Raw genomic sequence first — 25505 nt, forward strand, 5'->3', positions numbered from 1 at the left:
GAAAATTTCAAGAGAGCACTTGAACTCAGATTTTATTATATTGACCCAAATCCATTAGAATGTCTGTATGATTCCAATCATAAGCAATGGCTGACTGTGATACACAGGAGTATTAGCAATAAACATTGTCTTGGTTCTTTTGTTTCCTTAAATAGAATGAAATAGATTCACATTTGTGGAACACACTGAAGGACGAGAGCCTGTTACTTGTATTCATGATGAAATCTTTCATTAACAGACTATATGAGGCAGTTATAAATTTTAAGAGATGTCTTTGGCTTCTATGGATGCTGTAGATAATTACAAAATACCAGAATTGTTTGCTTTCACTTCCATCTAACACACACAAATAAAATGTTATCTATCTCAGTTTATATTTGCTTTTCAGCTACCCACCATATTGATTTTTTTAAAAAGTCCTTGGAATTTCTGTGGTACTTTGTTCTTGGAAAAAATATGATATTTAAAGATAATTTGTTTGTATCATGCTAACTATCATTTTAACATTGTTTAATAAAATAATCTAAAAATAAAAGGGTTGTATGGGGACAGCCAGGTACTAAAGCAGGCATGTAAAACTGCTGGCCCACAGACCGGATGCGTCATGCTGAAACTGCGCCCACCTGATTGCCGGCAATGCAGAAAAAGTCACGATATGTCACACAATGTCATGAGTTTGACACGCCTGTACTAAAGGATGTGGCAGTTAATCACTGATAGTTCACATTTAAAGCTATTTTTTATCTTTAAAAGCACATGCATATTTTTATATTAGATGTGCTTTACATGGATATGGCAAATATAATGTGACAAAAACCAGAAACATTTTAGTCCTCATTCTTCAGGAAGATTCTAAAACATTTTCAGAATACTCAGCGGAACTAGGGTAATATATTTATATATATTTGTGTAATTTTTTTGGCTTGCTAACAATTTTATTCTTTATTCCCTTTATTCTTTGTTAGCAAGCCATAAAATTTACATATGTATATATATATATACAGTCAGGTCCAGAAATATTGGGACATTGACACAATTCTAACATCTTTGGCTCTATACACCACCACAATGGATTTGGAATGAAACAAACACAATGTGCTTTAACTGCAGACTGTCAGCTTTAATGTGAGGGTATTTACATCCAACTCAGGTGACCGGTGTAGGAATTACAACAGTTGGCATATGTGCCTCCCACTTGGTAAGGGACCAATAGTAATGGGACAATTGGCTTCTCAGCTGTTCCATGGCCAGGTATGTGATATTCCCTCATTACCCCAATTACAATGTGCAGATAAAAGGCCCAGAGTTCATTTCAAGTGTGCTATTTGCATTTGGAATCTGTTGCTGTCAACTCTCAAGATAAGATCCAAAGAGCTGTCACTATCAGTGAAGCAAGCCATCATTAGGCTGAAGAAACAAAACAAACCCATCAGAGAGATAGCAAGAACATTAGGCGTGGCCAAAACAACTGTTTGGAACATTCTCAAAAAGAAGGAACGCACCGGTGAGCTCAGCAACACCTAAAGACCCGGGAGACCACGGAAAACAACTGTGGTGGATGACCGAAGAATTCTTTCCCTGGTGAAGAAAGCACCCTTCACAATAGTTGGCCAGATCAAGAACACTCTCCAGGAGGTAGGTGTATGTGTGTCAAAGTCAACAATCAAGAGAAGACTTCACCAGAGTGAATACAGAGGGTTCACCACAAGATGTAAACCATTGGTGAGCCTGAAAAACAGGAAGGCCAGATTAGAGTTTGCCAAACGACATCTAAAAAAGCCTTCAACGTTCTGGAACAACATCCTATGGACAGATGAGACCAAGATCAACTTATACCTGAGTTATGGGAAGAGAAGAGCATGGAGAAGGAAAGGAACTGCTCATGATCCTAAGCATACCACCTCATCAGTGAAGCGTGGTGGTAGTGTCATGGCGTGGGCATGTATGGCTGCCAATGGAACTGGTTCTCTTGTATCTATTGATGATGTGACTGCTGACAAAAGCAGCAGGATGAAGTCTGATGTGTTTCGGGCAATATTATCTGCTCACATTCAGCCAAATGCTGCAGAACTCATTGGATGGCGCTTCACAGTGCAGATGGACAATGACCCAAAGCATACTGCAAAAGCAACCAAAGAGTTTATGAAGGGACAGAAGTGGAATGTTATGCAATGGCCAAGTCAATCACCTGACCTGAATCCCATTGAGCATGCATTTCACTTGCTGAAGACAAAACTGAAGGGAAAATGCCCCAAGAACAAGCAGGAACTGAAGATAGTTGCAGTAGAGGCCTGGCAGAGCATCACCAGGGATGAAACCCAGTGTCTGGTGATGTCTATGCGTTCCAGACTTCAGGCTGTGATTGTCTGCAAAGGATTTGCAACCAAGTATTAAAAAGGGAAAGTTTGATTTATGATTATTATTCTGTCCCATTACTATTGGTCCCTTACCAAGTGGGAGGCACATATGCCAACTGTTGTAATTCCTACACCGTTCACCTGAGTTGGATGTAAATACCCTCACATTAAAGCTGACAGTCTGCAGTTAAAGCACAATGGGTTTGTTTCATTCCAAATCCATTGTGGTGGTGTATAGAGCCAAAGATGTTAGAATTGTGTCGATGTCCCAATATTTCTGGACCTTGGGAACTTAAGATAAAGTTTGTGCCATCTACAGTTCTCAACTTGTTTCCTGATGAATTCTCTAAAAATTAAATGCTTCTCCAACAATGTTTAGAATACATTAGCAGGCTTGTCATAATTTGAATAATAGCTTGTAATTTGACAGACAGCTAGGACATTATATTCATTGTTAAAATTCATTGACATAATAATATTTCTTTCAAAATTATGGTATAACATTTTATCTTCTTTTTTTTTTAAAAAAGATAGCAAGAGTTTATTCTTTGTCTGAAAATATTTCAGATCCCTAGGAATTTTCTAATTTGAGCTGCTTGACAGAAAGATCTTTGCAGAATAAAGCAATACGCAGATTTGTTGTTTCATTAATACAGATGATCTTTTGAAAAAGAATTATTTCCACATTTATAACAAATCTCCAAGGAGAACAGTGCCCAATGCAGGATTAATATATGGATTTATTTGTAGCTGTGCCTTTTACATTAACATGCATTTAATGTGTATTCAGCTTGCATCTTTACTGCAGTAACAATTCTGAATTCAATATAGTTGTACAAACAAGGATATTATTCAGAGGAGGTCCTACTGAATTCATTCAGACATAACCCCATACAAAAGTATATGTAGGATTACATCTTTATATACTTTGTTATACATGATTTGGGATTATTTTGGTATATATTAGTTAATTTCACATTTTTAATTACTATTTCAGCTGTATTTTTTATTTTTATATCTCACCTTTACTATTTCACAAATACTCAAGGCACCAAACATATCCAACACAACTTTGTCTCCGTGCAATGATGATGATTATTTTTTTATCTAGGACTGCAGAGACCCATGTTCTAGTCTTAGCCATGGAAGCATACTGAGTCAGATACTTTCTCTCATTCCAACCCAACACTCAAAATTGTTGGTATTGAGGAGGGAATGGAAGAACAAAATAATAAAATGTATGCTCCTTTGAGCTGCTATAGGAAAAGTGTGATGTAAGTTTATAACGTAAGAAATAAAATGCACCATAGTCAAGAAATAAACACGGGATACTTTTTTTCAGAACATAATGGCTAATGATCACTTATCAGGTTTTTGCTTTTCATTTAGATTATGTTTCTTTATTAATGCAATTAAATACATCACTAATGAATATTATATGGAGTTTTAGAATGCTATCCAATAATTGGTTTGAATTTCATTTTGTATGCTGCAGAACAAAAAACTGTTCCATTAAATTCTAGATTCCTTATGTTGCAAAATGAGTAGCCAACTCTCTTAAGATTTCTTGAAGGTCTGTTGATTTTGTACCTTGTACTCTTAGACACTGGGAGGGATGCGGTGGCTCAGTGGGTTAGGATGCTGAGCTTGTCAATCAGAAGGTCAGCAGTTTGGCGGGTCGAATCCTGAGTGCCACGTAGCAGAGTGAGCACCTGTTACTCATCCCAGCTTCAGCCAACCTAGCAGTTCGAAAGCACGTAAAAATGCAAGTAGAAAAATAGGGACCACTACGGTGGGAAGGTAGCTGCGTTCCGTGCGCCTTTGGCGTTTAGTCATGCCAGCCACATGACCACGGAGACATCCTCAGACAAGCGCTGGCTCTTCGGCTTTGAAACAGAGATGAGCACCAGCCCCTAGAGTCGGAAACGACTAGCACGCATGTGCGGGGGAACCTTTACCTTTACCTACCTTACTATTAGACACTAGGCTCCAATGATTAGCCATGTCATGTTTCTATTCTGAATAGAATGTATGATGTTTATGATCGGAAAGTATATTTTTGATATAATTAAACAACTGTTGAAAACATATTATCACAACACCAAAGCCAATGCAGTAACCTAACCCTCTTCTTAATGAAACAGAATTTGCAATATACTGCAAACTATAATGACAGCTGTCACAGGCCGCATTTACGCGGCCGCACTGACAGCTGTCAAGATGACACATGCGCAGACGCTCCCGCGAGTACACGCGGCCGTTTGACAGCTGTCAAACGCCGCGCATGCGCTTTAAGCCGCGAGCTGTCAAAACCGCGGCTATCCCACAGCGACAGCCGCGAGCTGTCAAATACTGACGCATGCGCATTCAACACCCAACTGTCAAACTCGGGGCAAGCCCCCGGCGACCGCCGCGAGCTGTCAAAACTGGCGCATGCGCAGTCGCGACAACGAGCTGTCAAAACGCCGGCCGCCCGCCAAATCCAGCTGACAGAATTCCCTGCCTAGTTACCCGCTAAGCGTTGTCGCTGGGGGAAATTCTGCCCTACAGCTGACCGATTGGCCCCCTGCTCTTGGAGGGAAAATGCGCCCAGCTGATTTGCTGTCCCGTTCGGCTGCTACCTATATAAAGCATGTTTGTTCACTGTTCCGCTGTCCGGGCTGACTAAATAAACCTGTTAACGAAGACGCGTCTCCCTTGTCCTTCCTGCCGACAAACTACCTGGCGACGAGGATGGGATACCGGTACTAGCTGAAGCCACGGGCCAGGAGTGTTGCTGTCCGGTCAACCGCTGAAGTCACTTGCTAAGTCACTGACCGGACAAGCCAACCTACCAGGCGCCCAAAGTACCGTGGACCCGGAATGGCAGCCCTAGGACACATAAGGGAGTTCGACGTCCGGCACCCTGAAGGATGGGAGTCGCATTTGGGCCAGGTTGAGGGGTACCTCCTTGTAAATAAGATCACGGAGGACCGCCACAAGGCCGCCGCGCTCCTATGCCTGAGCGGGCCAGCGGTGTACGATATCGCCGTTGGCCTCTGCAGCCCGGACCCGGTCACCACCATTCCGTTTGCTGAGCTCACGGACCGCCTCAGCAAACACTTCGTGCCAAGGCGGTCCGAACTGTATTGGCGGCTCTCGTTCGCCCGACGGAAGCAGCAGCCGAGTGAAACCACCACCGCTTTCATCGCGACCGTCAGGCACGCCGCCCGCAAATGCCATTTCCCCGACCTGGAGGACCGGATCCGCGATCAAGTTATCGCCGGTCTCCAGAACCCGCGCCTGCAGAGGAAACTTGTGGCGAGGCCCACAATGGACCTCGCAGAGCTCACGCTGGAGATAATGGCATACGAAGATAGCCATCGCGACGAAATCGAGCCGTTTGGCGAAAACCCGGGCAACTCTGTCCATCAGGCCAGGGAGCTCGGCCAGGGGCCGCCGGAGCCCGAATCCGGGGTCGATGCGATCCTCTCCCGCTTCAACCGGATGACCGCCGGCCAGGAAAGGAGCCGCAACCAAGACCGACAATCGGGCCCCAACACGAAGAAGCCGCAGACCAACGCCAGAGCAAAGTGTGCCAGTTGCGGCGGAAGCCATGCCCGAGCCACCTGCAGGTTTAGGAACGCGAAGTGCCACGGCTGTGGCAAGACCGGCCACATCCGATCAGCATGTCGCAGCCTAAACCGGGAGACCCTCCACGACCTTGACGAGATCCCCGCAGGTAGGACAGTCCCTCCCCGCCCTCAACCAAGGGTCATAGGGTCCGTATGCTCCTTAACAAAAACCCCCGCTAACAACATCCCCAGAGCCAAAGTTAGGACGTGGGTCAAAATACAGGGAATCCCCTGTGAAATGGAGGTCGACTCAGGATCCTCCGTTTCAATCCTGTCAGGAGACACCCTCCAAAAGATAGCCACCAAAACAAATCACCGCATTCCTATCCAACCCTCCAGGGTCTTGCTGGCAGATTTTCAAGGGGCGCAAATAGATTTAAGGGGACAAGCCGTCCTGAAAGTCGATTTTAAAAAATTCTCAGGCCACTTAGCCCAAATAACCAAGCAACCAAGAACTAGTTTAATAGGACTAGATTGGTTTGAGGCATTAGGCATTCGCCTCGAGGGAACAAACCGCATCCAAACCGACTCTTTGGATACTATCTGCAAAAAATTTGCGGATGTGTTTGACGGCTCACTGGGCAAATACAATGGCCCCCCCATCGACCTCAAGTTCAAACCAGAGGTCGGACCAATTAGAATAAAAGCCAGGAAAGTTCCCTTCGCCCTAAAACCAAAAATAGACAGAGAACTAGACCGCTTGCTCAAACTAGGAGTCCTAGAACCCACTGACAGCGGAACTTGGGAAACCCCCATAGTGACACCTGTCAAACCCAATGGTGACGTCAGAATCTGCGCAGACTATAAAGCGACCCTCAACCGCGCACTCAACCCGCATGCGTACCCAGTTCCGTCAGTAAGAGATGTTCTATCAGAAATAGGGTCCGGCTCCATTTTCGCCAAACTAGACTTGGCACATGCCTTCCTGCAACTCCCTGTAACCAGGGAAACCGCAGAAGCCCAAACCATAGTGACGCACAGAGGGGCGTTCAAAGTGAACCGCCTCCAATTTGGCATCTCCGTGGCACCTGGAATATTCCAGGAAGTCATGGAGCGCACCCTCAAAGGCATCCCCGGAGTCTGCCCGTATTTTGATGACGTCCTCATCGCGGGCGATTCCACCCAGTCCCTAGCAACCAGGCTGCACGAAGTCCTCTCGAGATTCCGCGCAGCTGGCTTAAAATTAAAACGTGAGAAGTGCTCAATCGGAGTGCCCTCCGCGGAATTCCTGGGGTACAAAATAGACGGCAAGGGCATTCACCCCACCAACGCAAAAATACAGGCAATACAAGCCGCACCCCCCCCAAAAAATAAAACGGAGCTCCAGGCATTCCTAGGGCTCCTAAATTTCTACCATTCATTTCTACCCGCAAAAGCCACAATAGCAGAACCCCTTCATAGGCTCCTGGACAAAGGGGCCCCTTGGAAGTGGACTCCACTTCACAATGACAGTTTTAAACAGCTAAAACAATTACTTTCCAGCGATACAACCATATCGCACTACAACGAAACCAAACCTCTATGCATCGCCTGCGATGCTTCACCTTATGGCATCGGGGCAGTCCTCAGCCACTCCCTTAACGATGGCACGCAAGCCCCAATCGCTTACTACTCAAGGACACTTTCAAAAACCGAGCGCAATTACGCGCAAATAGATAAAGAAGCCCTGGCAATTGTGGCTGGAATTAAAAAATTCCATGATTACCTCTACGGCAGACCATTTAAAATCTATACAGACCACAAACCTCTCCTGGGCATATTCACATGGGACCGCCAAACCCCGCAAATTTTATCCCCGCGAATGCTTCGCTGGACGACATTCCTCTCTGCCTACTCCTATCAGTTAATCTACAAGCCTGGGAAGGAAATGTCCCACGCTGACGGCCTTAGCAGGCTCCCACTCCCCCAAATAGACCCTGATCCAGCCCCAGCCGGCCAAGTCCTGGCCATACAAGAACTCACTGAATGCCCAGTAACAGCTAAAGACATCCAACTTGCCACAACCAGGGACCCCACCCTCAGCAGGGTACTCTCATGGGTCACATCAGGTTGGCAATCAACCTGCCCCTCACCCTCCATCCAACCTTATTTTGCAAAAAGACAAGAGCTTTCAACACATTTAGGCTGCATCCTTTGGGGCTGCAGGGTAATAATCCCCTCATGCCACAGAGCAAAAGTTCTCCAAACACTACATGAGGGCCACCCTGGCATCTCAAAAATGAAGGCTCTGGCACGCAGCTACATCTGGTGGCCATCCTTAGACAGGGACATCGAGCAGCATGTAGCCGGCTGCTATCTCTGCCAGCAAACCAGACCCTCCCCTCCACACGCCCCAGTCCACAAATGGGAAACCACTTCCAATCCTTGGTCCCGCATCCACCTCGATTACGCAGGACCGTTCCAGGGACAAACATTTTTAATTATTGTAGATAGTTACTCTAAATGGCTGGAGGTTCTCCCGGTTTCAAGCACCACATCAGAGGCCACTATCCAAGCCTTAAGGGGAGTTTTTGCCACCCACGGTCTACCAGATGTCATAATCACTGACAACGGACCTCAATTTACCTCCCGTGATTTCCAGATCTTCACGAGGAGGAACTGTATTAGACACGCAACATCGGCTCCGTTCCACCCGTCCAGCAATGGCCTCGCAGAGGTCATGGTAAAGACCACCAAAGACTCTCTGCGCAGAATGATCGTCGGAAACTGGCACCGTCGACTCGCCCGCTTCCTCCTCGCTCACCACTCCACTCCCGTGTCCACCACCGGTAAATCCCCAGCAGAACTAAGATGGGGTCGCCGACTGGTCACTCGACTTGACAGACTGCACCCAGACAGACCAGCGGCCGAAAAAACCAACAACTTGCCACACAAAACATTCTCTAAGGGACAAAATGTCTGGGCCCGAAATTATGGGGGAAGGGATAAATGGACCCAGGGGGTGGTTCTCGATCAAACCGGCCCCCTGTCATACACCATCAATGCTGGCACGGGACTCACACTACGGAGACACGCAGATCAACTCCGACCCAGGTCATCCCCCAACACCTCCACGCCAGAAACAGCGGCGGAAGAACCTGCACCCCCCAGCACCGTTCATCCAGAGAATGTCCCCGCTCCAGCCGATCTCCCTCCCAGGGAAGCCCCCGCAACAATAGAAAAACCTTCACCTCGCAGATCCACGCGACAGAAAAGGCCGCCAGCATACTTACTGGACTTCGAATGGGCCGGGAGTGCGCCAACAAGTTCCAACACTGTTAAAAGTTAACTCAAGTTACTTGTTCAGTTCAAGGGGGGGGGAAAGGGGTGCAATATACTGCAAACTATAATGACAGCTGTCACAGGCCGCATTTACGCGGCCGCACTAACAGCTGTCAAGATGACACATGCGCAGACGCTCCCGCGAGTACACGCGGCCGTTTGACAGCTGTCAAACGCCGCGCATGCGCTTTAAGCCGCGAGCTGTCAAAACCGCGGCTATCCCACAGCGACAGCCGCGAGCTGTCAAATACTGACGCATGCGCATTCAACACCCAACTGTCAAACTCGGGGCAAGCCCCCGGCGACCGCCGCGAGCTGTCAAAACTGGCGCATGCGCAGTCGCGACAACGAGCTGTCAAAACGCCGGCCGCCCGCCAAATCCAGCTGACAGAATTCCCTGCCTAGTTACCCGCTAAGCGTTGTCGCTGGGGGAAATTCTGCCCTACAGCTGACCGATTGGCCCCCTGCTCTTGGAGGGAAAATGCGCCCAGCTGATTTGCTGTCCCGTTCGGCTGCTACCTATATAAAGCATGTTTGTTCACTGTTCCGCTGTCCGGGCTGACTAAATAAACCTGTTAACGAAGACGCGTCTCCCTTGTCCTTCCTGCCGACAAACTAGAATTAAATCAAAATCTTTGTTTCTTTCTTTCCATCTGAAAAGAGGTTGTGGTAAGAAAGTGTTTTCAAACATCAGTTGGAGGAAGAATAGTACGGTGTACTTGTATACTAGTGCAACTGATTGATTATGTGCTGTCAAGTTGGTGTTGTCTCTTAGTCAATCTGTAATTCTATTGCCACTGTGAACAAGTCCATTCACCTTTTTACTGGTTGTCTTCTGTTTCCTTCTATTTTTCTCAACATTATATACTTCTCTAGGATTTGACGTAATGTGTCCAAAGTAACATATTCAAGACCGGTCATTTATGTCACAGTAAAAGCTTGTGATTGATTTCTTCAATTATTTCTTTGTTTTCATGGTTGTCCATGGTATTCTAGGAATGTTTTCCAAATATATTTTTGGAAAACATTTATATTGGAGAAGTCTGGTTTCAAGCATAGGACACATTTTTTAAAAAAAATAAATAAATCTACTTCTGATGAACAATCTCACACAGGTAGTTCTTGACTTACGACCAACTTGAGCCCAAACTTTCTATCGCTAATCAAGAGAGTTGTTAAGTTGTTTTCCCCATGTTACAACCATTCTTGCCACAGTTGTTAAGAGAATTTGACTTTCCCATTTTACTTTGTTAATCAGAAGGCTGGAGAAGAGGAGGAGAGAGGAGAAGAGAGGAGAGGATGACAGAATTAGAAGGGACCTTGGAGATCTTCTAGTCCAACCCCCTGCTCAGGCAGGAAACACTATACATTTCAAACAAATTGTTATCCAATCTCTTCTTGTGGTGATTACATAACCTTGGGTGATCACATAATCATGGGACACTACAACCATCATAAATACATGCCAGTTGCCAAGCTTCTGAGTTTTGATCATGTAACCATGGGGATGCTGCAAGTCATATGTGGTCATAATCTCAGGAAAATTTGTATATTTTGAAGTACTTCTTCATGTATAAAGCATTTTCTAATAATTTGTACATAGTCTAGCATTTTACTCAGTACAAGTATATGTGCCAACTATTAGACATTATACCTTTGGTCCACCTTTAGTAGTACAGAGTGGTTTGTACTTAACTGGTTTTCTTATGAAGTTTTAAATAGTCAAATGTATATTTTCTTACTGAAAATGTATCTGTCATTTTATCATCCCAATTGTGGAACTACTGGTTTTCTATTACAACAGTGCATTATGTCCTCATTTCTTTTTCAACTCAAATGTATATTTTTCTCAGCCTATACTACTATCATATAAATTGCAGAAATGGTACATTAACTTTAAAGTGCAGCTGCAAGCTACAGAAATGATGTCCCATGACACTTCTAGTCACTCCTTCTACAACCTGGATTCAAATTTTGCATACTTCTATTTTATGCATGCATCTTCTATGATTGTCTTATTACTACCATTAGCTAAATTCTGTTGGCATTTGTCCAGGTTGATTGATGCTTTGAAGGAAAGCATTGCTCCCTTTTTTCCCCCACTTGATTCCCAAAAATCTGAATCCAATAATCATACATCCTTCATATAATCCATCATTTTCATTCTTTCTCAGAAATTATGATAGTTCTTACAAATACTCAATCTGTTCTTTGAGATTTTGAGAATTACTTGTAGAGAAGGAAACAATTGGCCATTATGGCAAGTACATATCATAAAAAAATATTTTTCCTACTATCTATTTATTTCTTCTCATAATTCCTCACTTTCTGTTTCACACAAAAAGAACACAAAGCTTACCTATTCATTGAATCTATATTTGGATTGGATCAACAATTACATTCTGATCAATCAACAATTACATAACTGGAATTCAGAAACAGCAGTTTCTGATATGTAATTTTCATTATATGGATATACATATATGTCTAACCAACAGCCTAAAATTTGCTTCTCAGCAAAATTTACATCTGAATAGGCACACATAGCAGCATAAAATACAAATTCATAAACCAAATTATTACCAAATAAGCATCTATAATGATGATTTTAGGCATTCAATGATGCAGTAATACATTACAGTTTAATGGGGAACAAAGATCAAGAGTAGGCTTGTGACTTTAAGTATTAAGGCAGTACAGAGTTTCAAAAGATACTTTACTTCAACAAAGGTTAAATTAAAGCATCCCTTCAAAGCACTTTGATGAAGAGAAACACCCTTTTGCTTTTAAACAGTGGAGTGGCTTTGCTTAGCATCTGCAAGAAACCACTTCTTTCAAAACAAATTGACCATTTGCTTCTAATCATAAAGTCAAGATGGAACATGCTGCCTCCAGATTCTGTTCCAGGTGAGGCTATAAAATTGTATAAACATATAAAAATTACCTGACTTATTTGTACAATTCTGTCATTTTTCGTGCACTGTTTCACTGAGATAAAGAAAAATTAATTCATGTATCCTTTTTAAACATGTTTCGGCTAGAACAAATGAAGCACCAGGATAATTACTCATTACAAAACACAACAATATTTGAAGTTTCACTTTTCTGAAATATTTTATTTGACTTACAAAGATTATTAATTATATTATACAGTATATCTTAAACATCTCATAAAAAGGTAAAGGTTCCCCCGCACATGTGTGCTAGTCGTTTCCAACTCTAAGGGCCGGTGCTCACCTCTGTTTCAAAGCTGAAGAGCCAGCATTTGTCCGAGGACGTCTCCGTGGTCATGTGGCCGGCATGACTAGACGGCAAAGGTGCATGGAACGGTTACCTTCCCACCGTAGTGGTCCCTATTTTTCTACTTGCATTTTTACGTGCTTTCGAACTGCTAGGTTGGCCGAAGCTGGGACGAGTAACAGGCGCTCACTCTGCTATGCGGCACTTGGGATTTGACCCGCCAAACTGCCGACCTTCTGATTGACAAGCTCAGCGTCCTAACCCACTGAGCCACCGCGTCCCTTTTAAACATATCATGCAAGAATGCAAATGTCAGATGTAGCTTTTTAAAAGGCTACTGCTGATAATTTACTATGTTTGATATGATATGAATCAGTCAGAAATCTTTCAGATATATTTATAAGAAGTGATTAGTGGTGTATTACAGTGTGGCTAAATTTTTACCTATACCACTACTAGTGTAGATTGAATTTAGAGGACTCATTAGCAATAGCAATAGCACTTAAGATTCACAGTGCACTCTCTAAGCAGTTTACAGAGTCAGCATATTGCCCACAAGAATCTAGGTCCTCATTTTACCAACCATAGAAGGATGAAATGCTGAATCAACCTTGAGCCCTTCAGGATCTAACCCCAAGCTGTGGGCAGGATTTTCCTCTAATACTGCATTCTAATCACTGCACCCATTAGGCACTGATTATATTTATTAAACACAATTTTGTTAGAATACTTCTATCAAGTGTTGGGAATTATCAATCACATATCTCTCTTTAGTCTAAAGTTAATCTGAAAATTCAGTGTAAACTGTGGGTAATGTGACATGCCCCTTCATGGATTACTGCCTTATCGTGGTGAAGGGGCTTGCGTAATTCAATGAAGCTATGAGCTATGCCGTGCAGGGCCACCTAAGAAGGACAGGTCATAGCAGAGAGTTCTGTCAAAACATGATCCACTGGAGAAGGAAATGGCAACCCACTCCAGTATCTTTGCCATGAAAACCCTATGGACAGTACCAAAAGGCAAAACAATATGACACTGGAAGATGAGCCCCTCAGGTCGGAAGGTGTCCAATATGCTACTGGGGAGAGCAGAGGGCTAGTACTAGTAGCGTCAGAAAGAATGAAGAGACTGGGCCAAAGCCGAAAGGATGCTCAGCTGTGGATGTATCTGGTGGTGAAAGGAAAGTCCAATGCTGTAAAGATTTTTTTCTCCATAGGAACCTGGAATGTAAGATCCATGAATCAAGGCAAGCTGGACATGGTAAAAAAAAAGATGACAAGACTGAACATCGAGATCTTAGGAATCAGCGAACTAAAATGGACAGGAAAAGGTGAATTTAATTCAGATGACCATCAGGTATACTACTGCGGGCAAGAATCCCCCAGAAGAAATGGAGTAGCCTTCATAGTAAATAAAAGAGTAGGAAAAACAATACTTGGATACAATCCCCAAAATGACAGAATGATCTCAGTTCGAATCCAAGGCAAGCCATTCAATATCACAGTAGTCCAAGTCTATGCCCCAACCACCGGTGCTGAAGAGGATGAAATTGACCGGTCATATGAAGCCCTATAGCACCTTATAGAACTAACACCAAAAATGATGTCCTTATCATCATGGGGGATTGGAATGCTAAAGTAAGAAGCCAAAAGATAACTGGAATAACAGGCAAGTTTGGCCTTGGAGTACAAAATGAAGCAGGGCACAGGCTGATAGAATTTTGTCAAGAGAATACGATGGTCATAGCAAACACTCTTTTCCAACAACCCAAGAGATGGCTCTACACATGGATATCACCAGACGGTCAACACAGAAATCAGATTGACTATGTGCTCTGCAGCCAAAGATGGAGAAGCTCTATACAGTCAAAAAAATCAAGACCAGGAGCTGACTGTGGCTCAGACCATGAGCTTCTCATTGCAAAGTTTAGGCTTAAACTGAAGAAAGTAGGGAAAAGCACTAGGCCACTCAGGTATGAATTAAATCATATCCCTGTTGAATATACAGTAGAGGTGACAAATAGATTTAAGGAATTAGATCTGATAGACAGAGTGTCTGAAGAACTATGGACAGAGGTTTGCAACATTGTACAAGAGGTAGCAACTAAAACCATCCCAAAGAAAAAGAAATGCAAGAAAGCAAAATGGCTGTCTGAGGAAGCTTTGCAAATAGCTGAGGAAAGGAGGGAAGCGAAAGGCAAGGGAGAAAAAGAAAGATATGCCCAATTGAATGCAGAATTCCAGAGAATAGCTAGAAGAGATAAGAATGCCTTCTTAAATGAAAAGTGCAGAGAAATAAAATAAAACAATAGAATAGGGCGGACAAGAGATCTCTTCAAGAAAATTGGAGAGATGAAGGGAATGTTTCAGGCAAAAATGGGCATGATAAAGGACCAAAATGGCAGGGACCTAACAGAGGCAGAAGAGATTAAGAAGTGGCAAAATTACACAGAAGAACTATAAAAAACGAGCTTAACATCCCTGATAAACACGATGAGGTGATCACTGACCTCAAGCCAGACATCCTAGAATGTGAAGTGAAGTGGGCCTTAGAAAACCTGAGCAACAACAAAGCTAGTGGAGGTGACAGTATTCCAGTTGAGCTATTCAAAATCTTAAAAGACGATGCAGTAAAAGTGCTACACTCAATTTGCCAGCAAATTTGGAAAACTCAACAGTGGCCACAGGATTGGAAAAGATTAGTTTACATTCCAATTCCAAAGAAAGGTAGTGCCAAAGAATGTTCAAACTATCATACCATTGCACTCATTTCACAAAGTTATGCTTAAAATCCTACAAGCTAGACTCCAGCAGTATGTGGATCAAGAACTACCAGAAGTACAGGCAGGATTTCAAAGAGGCAGATGAACTAGAGATCAAATTGCCAACATAAACTGGATCATGGAGAAAGCTAGGGAGTTCCAGAAAAACATCTACTTCTGCTTCATTGACTATGCCAAAGCCTTTGATTGTGTGGATCACAACAAACTATGGCAAGTTCTTAAAGAGATGCGAGTACCAGACCATCTTATTTGTCTCTTGAGAAACCTATATGCGGGTCAAGAAGCAACAGTGAGAACTGGACATGGAACCATTGATTGGTTCAATATTGGGAAAGGAGTCTGGCAAGGCTGTATACTGTCGCCCTGCCTATTTAACTTATATGCAGAGCACATCATGAGAAAGGCAGGGCTAGATGAATCAGAAGTTGGAATTAAGATTGCCAGGAGAAATATCAACAACCTAAGATATGCAGATGATACCACTCTAATGGCATAAAGTGAACTAAAGAGCCTCTTGTTGTGGGTGAAGAAGGAGAGTGTAAAAGTTGGGTTGAAACTTAACATTAAGAAAACCAAGATCATGGCATCCGGCCCTTTCAACTCCTGGCAAATAGATGGGGAAGAAATAGAAGTAGTGACAGATTTTATTTTCCTGGGCTCCAAGATCACTGCAGATGGGGACTGTAGCCAAGAAATTAAAAGATTTATTTATTTATTTATTTGTTTGTTTGTTTGTTTTATATACCGCCCTTCTACCGGAGGACTCAGGATGCTTGCTCCTGGGGAGGAAAGCCATGGCAAATCTAGACAGGACACTAAAAAGCAAAAACATCACCCTGTCAACAAAAGTGCGTATAGTCAAGGCTATGGTCTTCCCAGTTGCAATGTATGGCAGTGAAAGTTGGACCATAAGAAAGGCTGAGCGCCAAAGAATTGAGGCCTTTGAACTATGGTGCTGGAGAAGACTCCTGCGAGTCCCTTGGACTGCAAGGCGATCAAACCAGTCAGTCCTAGAGGAGATCAACCCTGACTGCTCTTTAGAAGGCCAGATCCTGAAGTTGAAAGTCAAATATTGAGGGCAAGAGAAGAAGGGAACGACAGAGAATGAGGTGGCTGGATGGAGTCACTGAAGCAGTAGAGGCGTGAACTTAAATGGACTCCAGGAGATGGTAGAGGACAAGAAGGCCTGGAGGAACGTTGTCCATAGGGTTGCGATGGGTCGTACATGACTTCGCAGCTAACAACAACAACAACAACAATGTGACATGAAAAAGCTTCACAGTTCAAGTCTGAAGAAATCCAATTCAATTTATATGGAACCGATTTTTTTTAAAAAAACTGGATCTATATTATAAGATTTCCAAGTAAATAGAAACAGAACAGAAAATGTAATTATATTACCATTTAAACTGAAGCATCTTTCCCACTAATTTTTGAACTGCCATAGATTAGCCATAAAACAATATTGTTTTATTTTTGCTTTTATTGTTAAAAATCCAATTATTTTATATAAAGTTTATAGTTTGGTTTGTATAGACATTTAACAATAGTGATACAAAATTGTGAAATGGGGCACTTTTAAGTCCCTAATTAAGAGAAGATTCCAAGCTGTAAAGGAAAGTGAGAATTAGATGTAGGGATGCATATGAGGGAGACCTTGGGCCCGCGGGAGGCCACCGTTCCGCAGATAGTCGGGTGTGAGTCTCTCTTTTTGAGATGCGGCCCTGGTGCGCAGTTGGGCTTGCTGCTGGTGTACCTTTTGCCTAGTCACGCAGCAGCAGCCCTGCCTGAGCTTCTCGATGTCCTCTCTGGGTTGGTGATTGAGTTCCCGAAACTTATCGTTTTGGGGGACTTCAATCTACCATCTCTGGGAGGATCATCTGAGTTGGCTCGGGAGTTCATGGCTTCCATGACGGCCATGGACCTGACGCAAGTAATTTCAGGACCGACTCATGAGGGAGGCCACACCCTTGACCTAGTTTTCTTATCTGGACGGTGGTTAGATGATCTTGGTGGGGGCTCCCCAATTGTTATGCCCCTGTCATGGACCGATCATTATCTCCTGTGGCTGGTCTTCCGTTTTGCTACCCCCCGCCGTGGGTGTGTTGAACCAGTTAGATGGTACCGCCCCAGACGCTTAATGGATCCCAAGAGGTTCCAGGCAGCGCTGGGGTCCCCACCTGCCTCCCCCACTCACAGCTCGGCAGATGCCTTAGTGGAAGCCTGGGAAAGGGCAGCCACTGAGGCTCTTGACCGAGTTGTACCCTTGCGGCCCCTGACCCGGTGCAGATCCCGTCGAGCTCCATGGTTCTCCGCGGAGCTCCGGGAGATGAAGCGTCGGAGACGGGGCCTAGAGAGCGGTTGGAGATCCAGCCGATCCGAATCCGACCGATTGTGACTAAGAACCTATATTTGGTCTTATCTCGCTGCGATAAGGGTGGCGAGGTCTAATCACTTCGCTACCCTTATTGCGTCCGCAGATAATCACCCAGCCGCCCTGTTTAGGGTGACTCGCTCCCTCCTTAATCAAGAGGTGAGGGAGGAACCCTTGCAGGGTCGTGCCGAGGAGTTTAACCAACATCTGTCGGACAAAATCGCTCAGATTCGGACCGGTCTGGACTCTGACTGGGCAGAGTCTGACGATCAGGACACGGGCGGTCTTGTCGATATTACCTGGGAGGAGTTTGATTCTGTGACTCCAGAGGAAGTGGACAGGATTATGGGGAGGCTGAGCTCCACCACATTTTTATTGGACCCGTGCCCTTCCTGGCTGGTTTATGCAGCCCGGGAGAGGACACGCAGCTGGTTCCAGGCAGTTATATCAGCTTCTTTGAGTGAGGGTAGCTTCCCTGCCATCTTGAAAGAGGCGGTGGTGAGGCCTCTCCTCAAGAAGCCTGCCCTGGACCCAGCTGTATTGAACAACTTTCATCCGGTCTCCAACCTTCGCTTCCTTGCGAAGGTTGTCGAGAGTGTGGTGGCGCACCAGCTCCCTATGGTCCTGGATGAAGCAGATTATCTAGACCCGTACCAATCGGGTTTCAGGCCCGGGTACAGCATGGAGACGGCATTGGTCGCGCTGGTGAATGATCTCTGGAGGGCTCGGGACAGGGGTCATTCCTCTGTTCTAGTCCTATTAGACCTCTCAGCGGCTTTCGATACCATCGACCATGGTATCCTGCTGCGGCATCTCAGGGGATTGGGAGTGGGAGGCACGGTTTTACAGTGGTTCTCCTCCTATCTCCAGGGACGTTCGCAGTCGGTGTTGACAGGAGGGCAGAGGTCGACCGCGAGGTCTCTCGTTTGTGGAGTTCCTCAGGGGTCAGTCCTCTCGCCTCTCCTGTTCAACATCTATATGAAACCGCTGGGTGAGATCATTCGTGGCTTTGGAGTTGGGTATCATCAGTACGCTGATGATACCCAGCTTTTTCTTTCGACCCCAAACCACCCCAGTGATGCCCTCAACGTGATGTCCCGTTGCCTGGAGGCGGTTCGGGTCTGGATGGGGAGGAACAGACTTCAACTCAACCCCGACAAGACTGAGTGGCTTTGCATACCTTCATCCCGGGTCTATTCGGATATTCCATCTCTTTCTATGGGGGGTGAATTATTACCCCCCGTAGATAGGGCTCGCAACTTGGGAGTCCTCCTAGATTCACAGCTCACCTTGGAAGACCACATAGTGGCTGTGACTAGGGGGGCTTTCGCCCAGGTTCGCCTGGTGCACCAGTTGCGTCCCTATCTAAGCCGGGATGATTTATGCACGGTCACTCACGCGCTTGTGACCTCTCGTCTAGACTACTGCAACGCTCTCTACCTGGGGCTTCCCTTGAGGACCACCCGGAGGCTCCAACTGGTACAGAATGCAGCCGCGAGAGTTGTGTTGGGAGTCTCCCGATACTCCCATGTCACACCTCTGCTCCGTGAGCTGCATTGGTTGCCAGTTGTCTTCCGGGTGAGATTCAAGGTACTAGTAATGGTGTTTAAAGCCCTACATGGCAGGGGTCCGGAGTACCTTAGGGAACACCTGCTGCCGGCGTCTACTTCCCTCCGCCCTGTGCGTTCCCACAGAGAGGGCCTCCTCAGGGTGCCACCGGTCAGAGAATGTCGGCTGGTGGCCCCCAGGGGAGATCCTTCTCTGTGGGCGCCCCGGAGCTATGGAACCAGTTACCGGTTGAGCTCCGGACGGCGCCCGATCTTCGCTCCTTTCACCGCGACCTAAAAACATACTTGTTCGAGCAAGCCGACCTGGCCTGAGGGGGGATTGGTGGGGTTTTTATTGTCATTTTATTGGGGTTTTTATTATTTATTAACTGTATTTTTAATGGGCATGTATTTAATTACTTTTTAACTTTTGCAATTCTGTGTTTTATTCTTGCCCTGTACACCGCCCTGAGTCCTTCGGGAGAAGGGCGGTATAGAAATATTAATAAATTAAATTAAATTTTATGTGAGAATTCTCCCTGGAATAATTTAAAATATTCCTTTAATTCCTTTATACAATTTGTTTATATTCTCCCAAATATTACATAGGCTAAGTCACTTTTAAACACATGCACACAAAACTTTCTTTTTCAACAAGAAACATATTTGTTAAAAGGCAGAGATCATTGTACAAGAAAAGGAAAAAGAATTTTTTTTTAAAAAAATCTAATTTTTGGAATGTCCTCTTGGATTCTCATATTAACAATCTTCATGCATAAGTTGATTATTGCAAGCTGGACCTTACAAATCTAACCAGATATCACAGAGATATCTCTACTAGATTAATACCTTTGGGCTCCTCTAAATGTATGTCTTTTGTTTATCACTTTCTCATAACTTCCTTTCTGTGATAAACATAATGCAATGTGTTACATTCACATTAAATTTCCATTTGTTTTTTTTTCTTTTTGCTTTTAAATAGGATGGGTGCAGAAATTAAAGAACCAACCCAGGATTAATATTTTTTTTAACTAAAATTTAAAAAGGGTATATGAATTAAGCTGTTACTGTCTCTGCTGGAAGCTTGGCAATTAGTTCTGATTTGCCATGTCCTAGTGTATTTAAGAAAGGACATAGAAGGGGGAATAGTAAATGGAGGAGGAGGAGGAGGAGGATTAGGGGTTACAAGAAGCAAAATGAGGGTGGCAGAGGCATCAGATAGAAAAGATTTTAGAGTAGCTAAAGCTTTTTTTCTTTATCCTACAGCAGGGCTTTTCAACCTTTTCACCCATTGTACCACTTTTAGGATATGGCAACATCCGAGTACCACCAGTCGCCTAGCAAGGTGTCCAAAACTTGATAACCAAAAAAAAAAGGAAAAAAGTGATGAAGTACAGGTAGTCCTCGATTTACAACAGTTTGCTTAGTGACTTCGAAGTTACAATGGCACTGAAAAAAGTGCCCCCCAAGCTACAGCCAAGCAAGACACCTCCCTGCCCGGTGGCGCTCTTCCTCCTGTCCGAGGTTTTCATTGTGAGCATTTCTGTTGAGGATTGACAGCGGGGGTGTTTGGTTTTTATTCCTCCCATCTGCTGGGTGGTTGCAGCAGGTTTTGGTCACTTCACATGACCCTGGGACACTGTGACCATCATAAATATGAATCACTTGCCGAGCATCTGAATGTAAATCACAAGACCCTGGGGATGCTGCAACATTCCAGCTGATTGGTGCTTCTTCTGGGCTCAGCAGAAGCACCAGGATCAGCACCGATCTCCAGCTGGAGCCTGCCGCTGATCCTGGAGCTTCTGCTGAGTCCTGATAGCCTTGAAGAAGTGCTGATCCTGGCGCTTCCGCTGAGCCCTGACAGCCCTGCAGCTCCAGCCATCTCTTGCTCAGGCTTGTGCGGTGCTGCCACCAGTTCAGCTCATTCCCCTCCCCTGCTACCACTTTTCTAGGATGGTCACATACCACCTGCCAGGTGCCAATGTACCACAGATAGTACCCATACCACTGGTTGAAAAACCCTGTCCTACAGCATATTCTCATTTTTGTTTAAGCCCTTACAATGTGACAATATCTATAATCAATAAATTGTCTTTCTGATTGTTGTTGTTTTTTTTACCTTGGTTCTCTAATACATGGCTGAGAAACCCTTAAGCTGTTTAACTGTCCATCTGTCTCCATATTAAGTAAAGGTTTTTACATCATGTAATGCTCCCAACAGAGCAGATGTCAACATTCTTCTAAATTCTTTCTGCTTGACTGTTTATGGTTAGTTAAGACTATCTGGAATTGGAAGCTCAAATTGTATCATTCTTATTATCCACAAGATATGATCAGGAAGGGAACAAGGCAGTGGGAGGTAAGGGAGATGAAACCATCTAAATCAAGCAGAAGAGGTCTGTGCTCTTGGAACACTATACTGAGATGAAACAAAGTTGCATATTTAATTTAGCTTCAATTCTCTAATCATGGAGTCTTTGGCAAAAGCAGACTTATTGGCCTATGTTGCACAAATGAAATTTATGTGTGGCTATTGTTGTTGCTGCTGCTGTTGTTGATGGTTCAGTGTCACTGTGGAAGAAGCTTTAAAAAATAGCCCCAGCCATTACTACCATATTAGTATTGTGGTTAAGTTGCCGAGCTTGTCAGCTGGATACCTGACAACCCAGGTTCAAAATCCGAGTGCCGTGCAATGGAATGAGCTCCATTACTCTCCTCAGCTCCTGCCAATCTAGTTCAAAAGCATGCAAATGTGAGTTGATAAATCAGTACCACTTTGGTGAGAATGTTACTGTTTTCTGTATTTTAATGCTTGCCACATGATGATAGAAGTATCTCTCAGTATATCTCTGGATCCCTTGGCTGAGAATCAGAAACACGCACCTCCCTCTTGAATCAGTCACAACTGGAGAGATTAAACTTTGAACCTTTATTGAAGTGCTCTTCTATATTTCACTAAGCAGAATAATTAAGGTTATAAATATGTCCTCCATTTATGTTAGGTGTGATCAAGGCAAACTAAAAATATCTAATAATATTAGAAAGCAAAAGGAAATCATTGTCAGGTCTATGGTAAAGTTAACTTCATGAGTATCCTCAGTCCATCAGCTTATAATGAGGGAAAAGAAGAAGCAAATACTCCATATAATATAGTGGGACTTTTCTTCCATCAACAGTAGCCATTGTTAACAGAGAAAATTTGGCCAGGGTTTCAGTGAGAATGCCATCCAATGGTTTGCAAAGAAGTTGCAGAATTAAATTTGCAATATTATGCTAAAGTTGTAAACTAGATTGTAGGAGAAATTTTATTTGTTTAATGTATCTTCATTTAATAGCTTGGTATACAGGTGATATTTTCTGTTTCTGTTTCATTTTTTTTCCATTAGTGTGCACCGTCATTTTTATATCAATGGAAACTTTTATTAATTTAATTAGGAGTGATATTTAACAAACCTGGCAGCTATGTATGTTTGGTGTATAAACTTTAACAATGCATAAACTTTATACAAATTCAGTTTATACAAATACAAACTTAATGTTATACAATTAAGATAGATGCCATGCTTTTCTTGCAACATAATTCCTCTAACTTGGCAGCAATTTCCTAGAAATAAAACAGGTTTCATATTTTAAGATGCAATTATTGCTTAGAAATTTAGAACTTTAAATTATTTTCAAAAGACCAAACGGAAATGCAAAATATGGCTCAATCAAAAATGAATATCCATGCCTTCAATTTTTCAACGAAAACATGCAAATCTATTGACATGCAAATTTAGCAAATTTGCATGATTAATAGTAATCATAATAGAATAGGTGCTGCAAAGTACATGCAGTGCAAATCAGGCATGAAAATGAAAACTCACCTCTAGCTTTGCTTTTTGTAGTAGCCACTGGGACCAAGGAAAAGGTTGCAAGAGGAGAAGAGAACAGACAGGGGTTAGTTAGAAGTTCTGATGAAAGTATACAGAAAGTTTCACTAATGGTATAGGACTAATAAAAGCTAGATTCAAATACAGTATCTGTGTTATGTCACAATGCATATTTTTTCCACCATTTGCCAAATGATGTCTATATTATGTATTCTACATTGAGGCCAATGTTGCTTGAAATAGATTACTGACAGCAGTAATTACAATTAGTTATGCACCAAACTACCATACAATTTGTAATTTAAGTTATTTACCTTTTTAAAAAAAAATCAACATTTTAGTTTATACATTTAGATATTTAGATATTTGCCACCCATCTCATTTGGAATGACTGTAGGTGGCTTATGCCTTAAAAGCATTAAAATCATAAAATACTTTATGATAAGATTTTGATCTTATATGGCAGAACATTCAGATATTTATATTTTCTTCTGTATATGCTCATAACACCACATAGATCTTACTTTTTTAATGATTTTTTTATTTATTGATAGGTCAGGAAAACATGATGATGATGATAATAATAATGCTGAAGATATTATTTTTTACTGCATATTAATTGGATGATTTAAAAAAACTGAGATCCAGCCCACAAAATACAATTGTGGATCTTACTAGGTTGAGAAGGAAAGAGGTTCTTATTACATTATTCTGAATTTCTAAAGGAAAGGCAAAATATTACTTGGAAATTAAATTAATAAAAGGGAAAAAAAATAAAACAACCACTACATCTATTTAATTCACTTTAACATTTTTAAATGAAAATGTTCTAGAGTCTTTTAGAATGTTTCACAGATTCTTTATTTTTGTTTATATAACTGAACAGTAAACATGGTATCATTTTTATCACCATTAACCATGGTGACTCCAGGTAATTTATTCATTCATAGTTGTGGTACGTAGATTTTAAAACACAAGCATTTATTCCAATATCGGGCCAAGGCCTAGAAGCAGTGGTGGGATTTAGCCAGTTCACACCACTTCAGCAGAACCGGTAGCTATTTTTTTGTTGCCCAGACCCAGAATGGACTTCCAGAAGCAGCATCCACACAGAGAACCAGTTGTTCACATATTTGAATCCCACACTGCCTAAAAGGCACTCTGCATATCACACTTAGCATGAAAATTGTTTATTTATTACTGTGTCTTGTTTTTTCAACCTGATACCATTTATGACAGCACCATTCTCTTATTCCATGGAAGCTAACTTTGTTTAGGAAGTTTCTCAATTTTTTTTTGCAAGTCTAAGTATTAGAACACCCTTCTCTATTGTTCTTCCTATAATCTATCCTTTTACCAATTTTCCTTCCTTGTATGTTTATAATATTGTTTTTATTATTATTATTATTATTATTATTATTATTATTATTATTATTGTTGTTGTTGTTGTTGTTGTTGTTGTTGTTGTTGTTATTATTATTATTATTATTATTATTATTATTATTATTATTATTATTATTATTATTATTATTATTAATCATCGCACAGTCAGCCAGATGTTCAGACTGGATTTGGCATTTTTGTCTACCTATCGAGTCCTTACCAAGGACCTGGGATAGGCAGATGTGGATGTTTGATAGTATTACAGATATTCTCACAGTATGGAAGCAGTTCCTAGTAAGGCCGCCTTTTGCAATTGACTAATGGCGAATTTGTCAATGCCAATGGTGTTCAAGTGGTGCTCCAGTTGTTTTGGGATTGCACCCAAGGCGCCTATTACTATTGGTACTACCCCTGCTTGCCTTTGCCACAGTCTTTCTATTTCTATTTGTAGGTCTTTGTATTTTGTTATCTTCTCCAATTCTTTCTCGTCTATTCTGCTGTCTCCAGGCACTGCCACAGCGACTATCCAGATATTTTTGTCTTTCTTATTGGCAATTGTTAAGTCTGGGTGTTATGTTGCAGGTGCTTGTCTGAATTCTGAAGTCCCAGAGCAGTTTAACTTTATCATTTTCTATGACTTTCTCTATTTTATGATCCCACCAGTTCTTGCTTACAGGCAAATGATATTTCTTGCTGATCTTCCAATACACCATTGTTGCTACTTTGTCATGCCGCTGCTTGTAGTCAGTCTCTGTGATCTTCTTGCAGCAGCTTACCAGGTGGTCCACTGTTTCTTCAGCTTCTTTGCATAGGCGGCACTTACTGTCTGTTGCTGTCTTCTCAATTTTGACTTTGTATGCATTTGTCCTTAAGGCTTGGTCTTGTGCAGCCAGAATTAGTCCCTCAGTCTCTTTCTTTAACTTTCCTGCTCTTAGCCATTGCCAGGTCTTGTTATTATCTGCTTTCCCAGCTATTTTTTTTAATGTACTGGCCATGTAGTGCTTTGTCTTCCCATGCCTCTATTCTTTCCTTCATTTGGTCTTTCTTGTAGGCCAATTTGGTTTCTCCAGTA

The 25505-nt window shown here is 42.9% G+C and overlaps 1 protein-coding gene across 2 annotated transcripts in view; it reads right to left on the minus strand.

Moving 5' to 3' along the window:
- Positions 1 to 25505, minus strand: part of CADM2 (cell adhesion molecule 2) — a 378617-nt gene that overhangs the window by 167599 nt on the left and 185513 nt on the right. For both annotated transcript variants that reach the window (XM_081327196.1, XM_081327197.1), the window contains exon 2: positions 23045 to 23071. In XM_081327196.1, the coding sequence (XP_081183322.1) occupies positions 23045 to 23071 (27 nt within the window). The remainder of the gene's footprint in view (positions 1 to 23044; positions 23072 to 25505) is intronic.

Source organism: Vipera berus, assembly GCF_964194415.1.
Source record: "Vipera berus genome assembly, chromosome: 4".
Lineage (NCBI taxonomy): Eukaryota > Metazoa > Chordata > Lepidosauria > Squamata > Viperidae > Vipera > Vipera berus.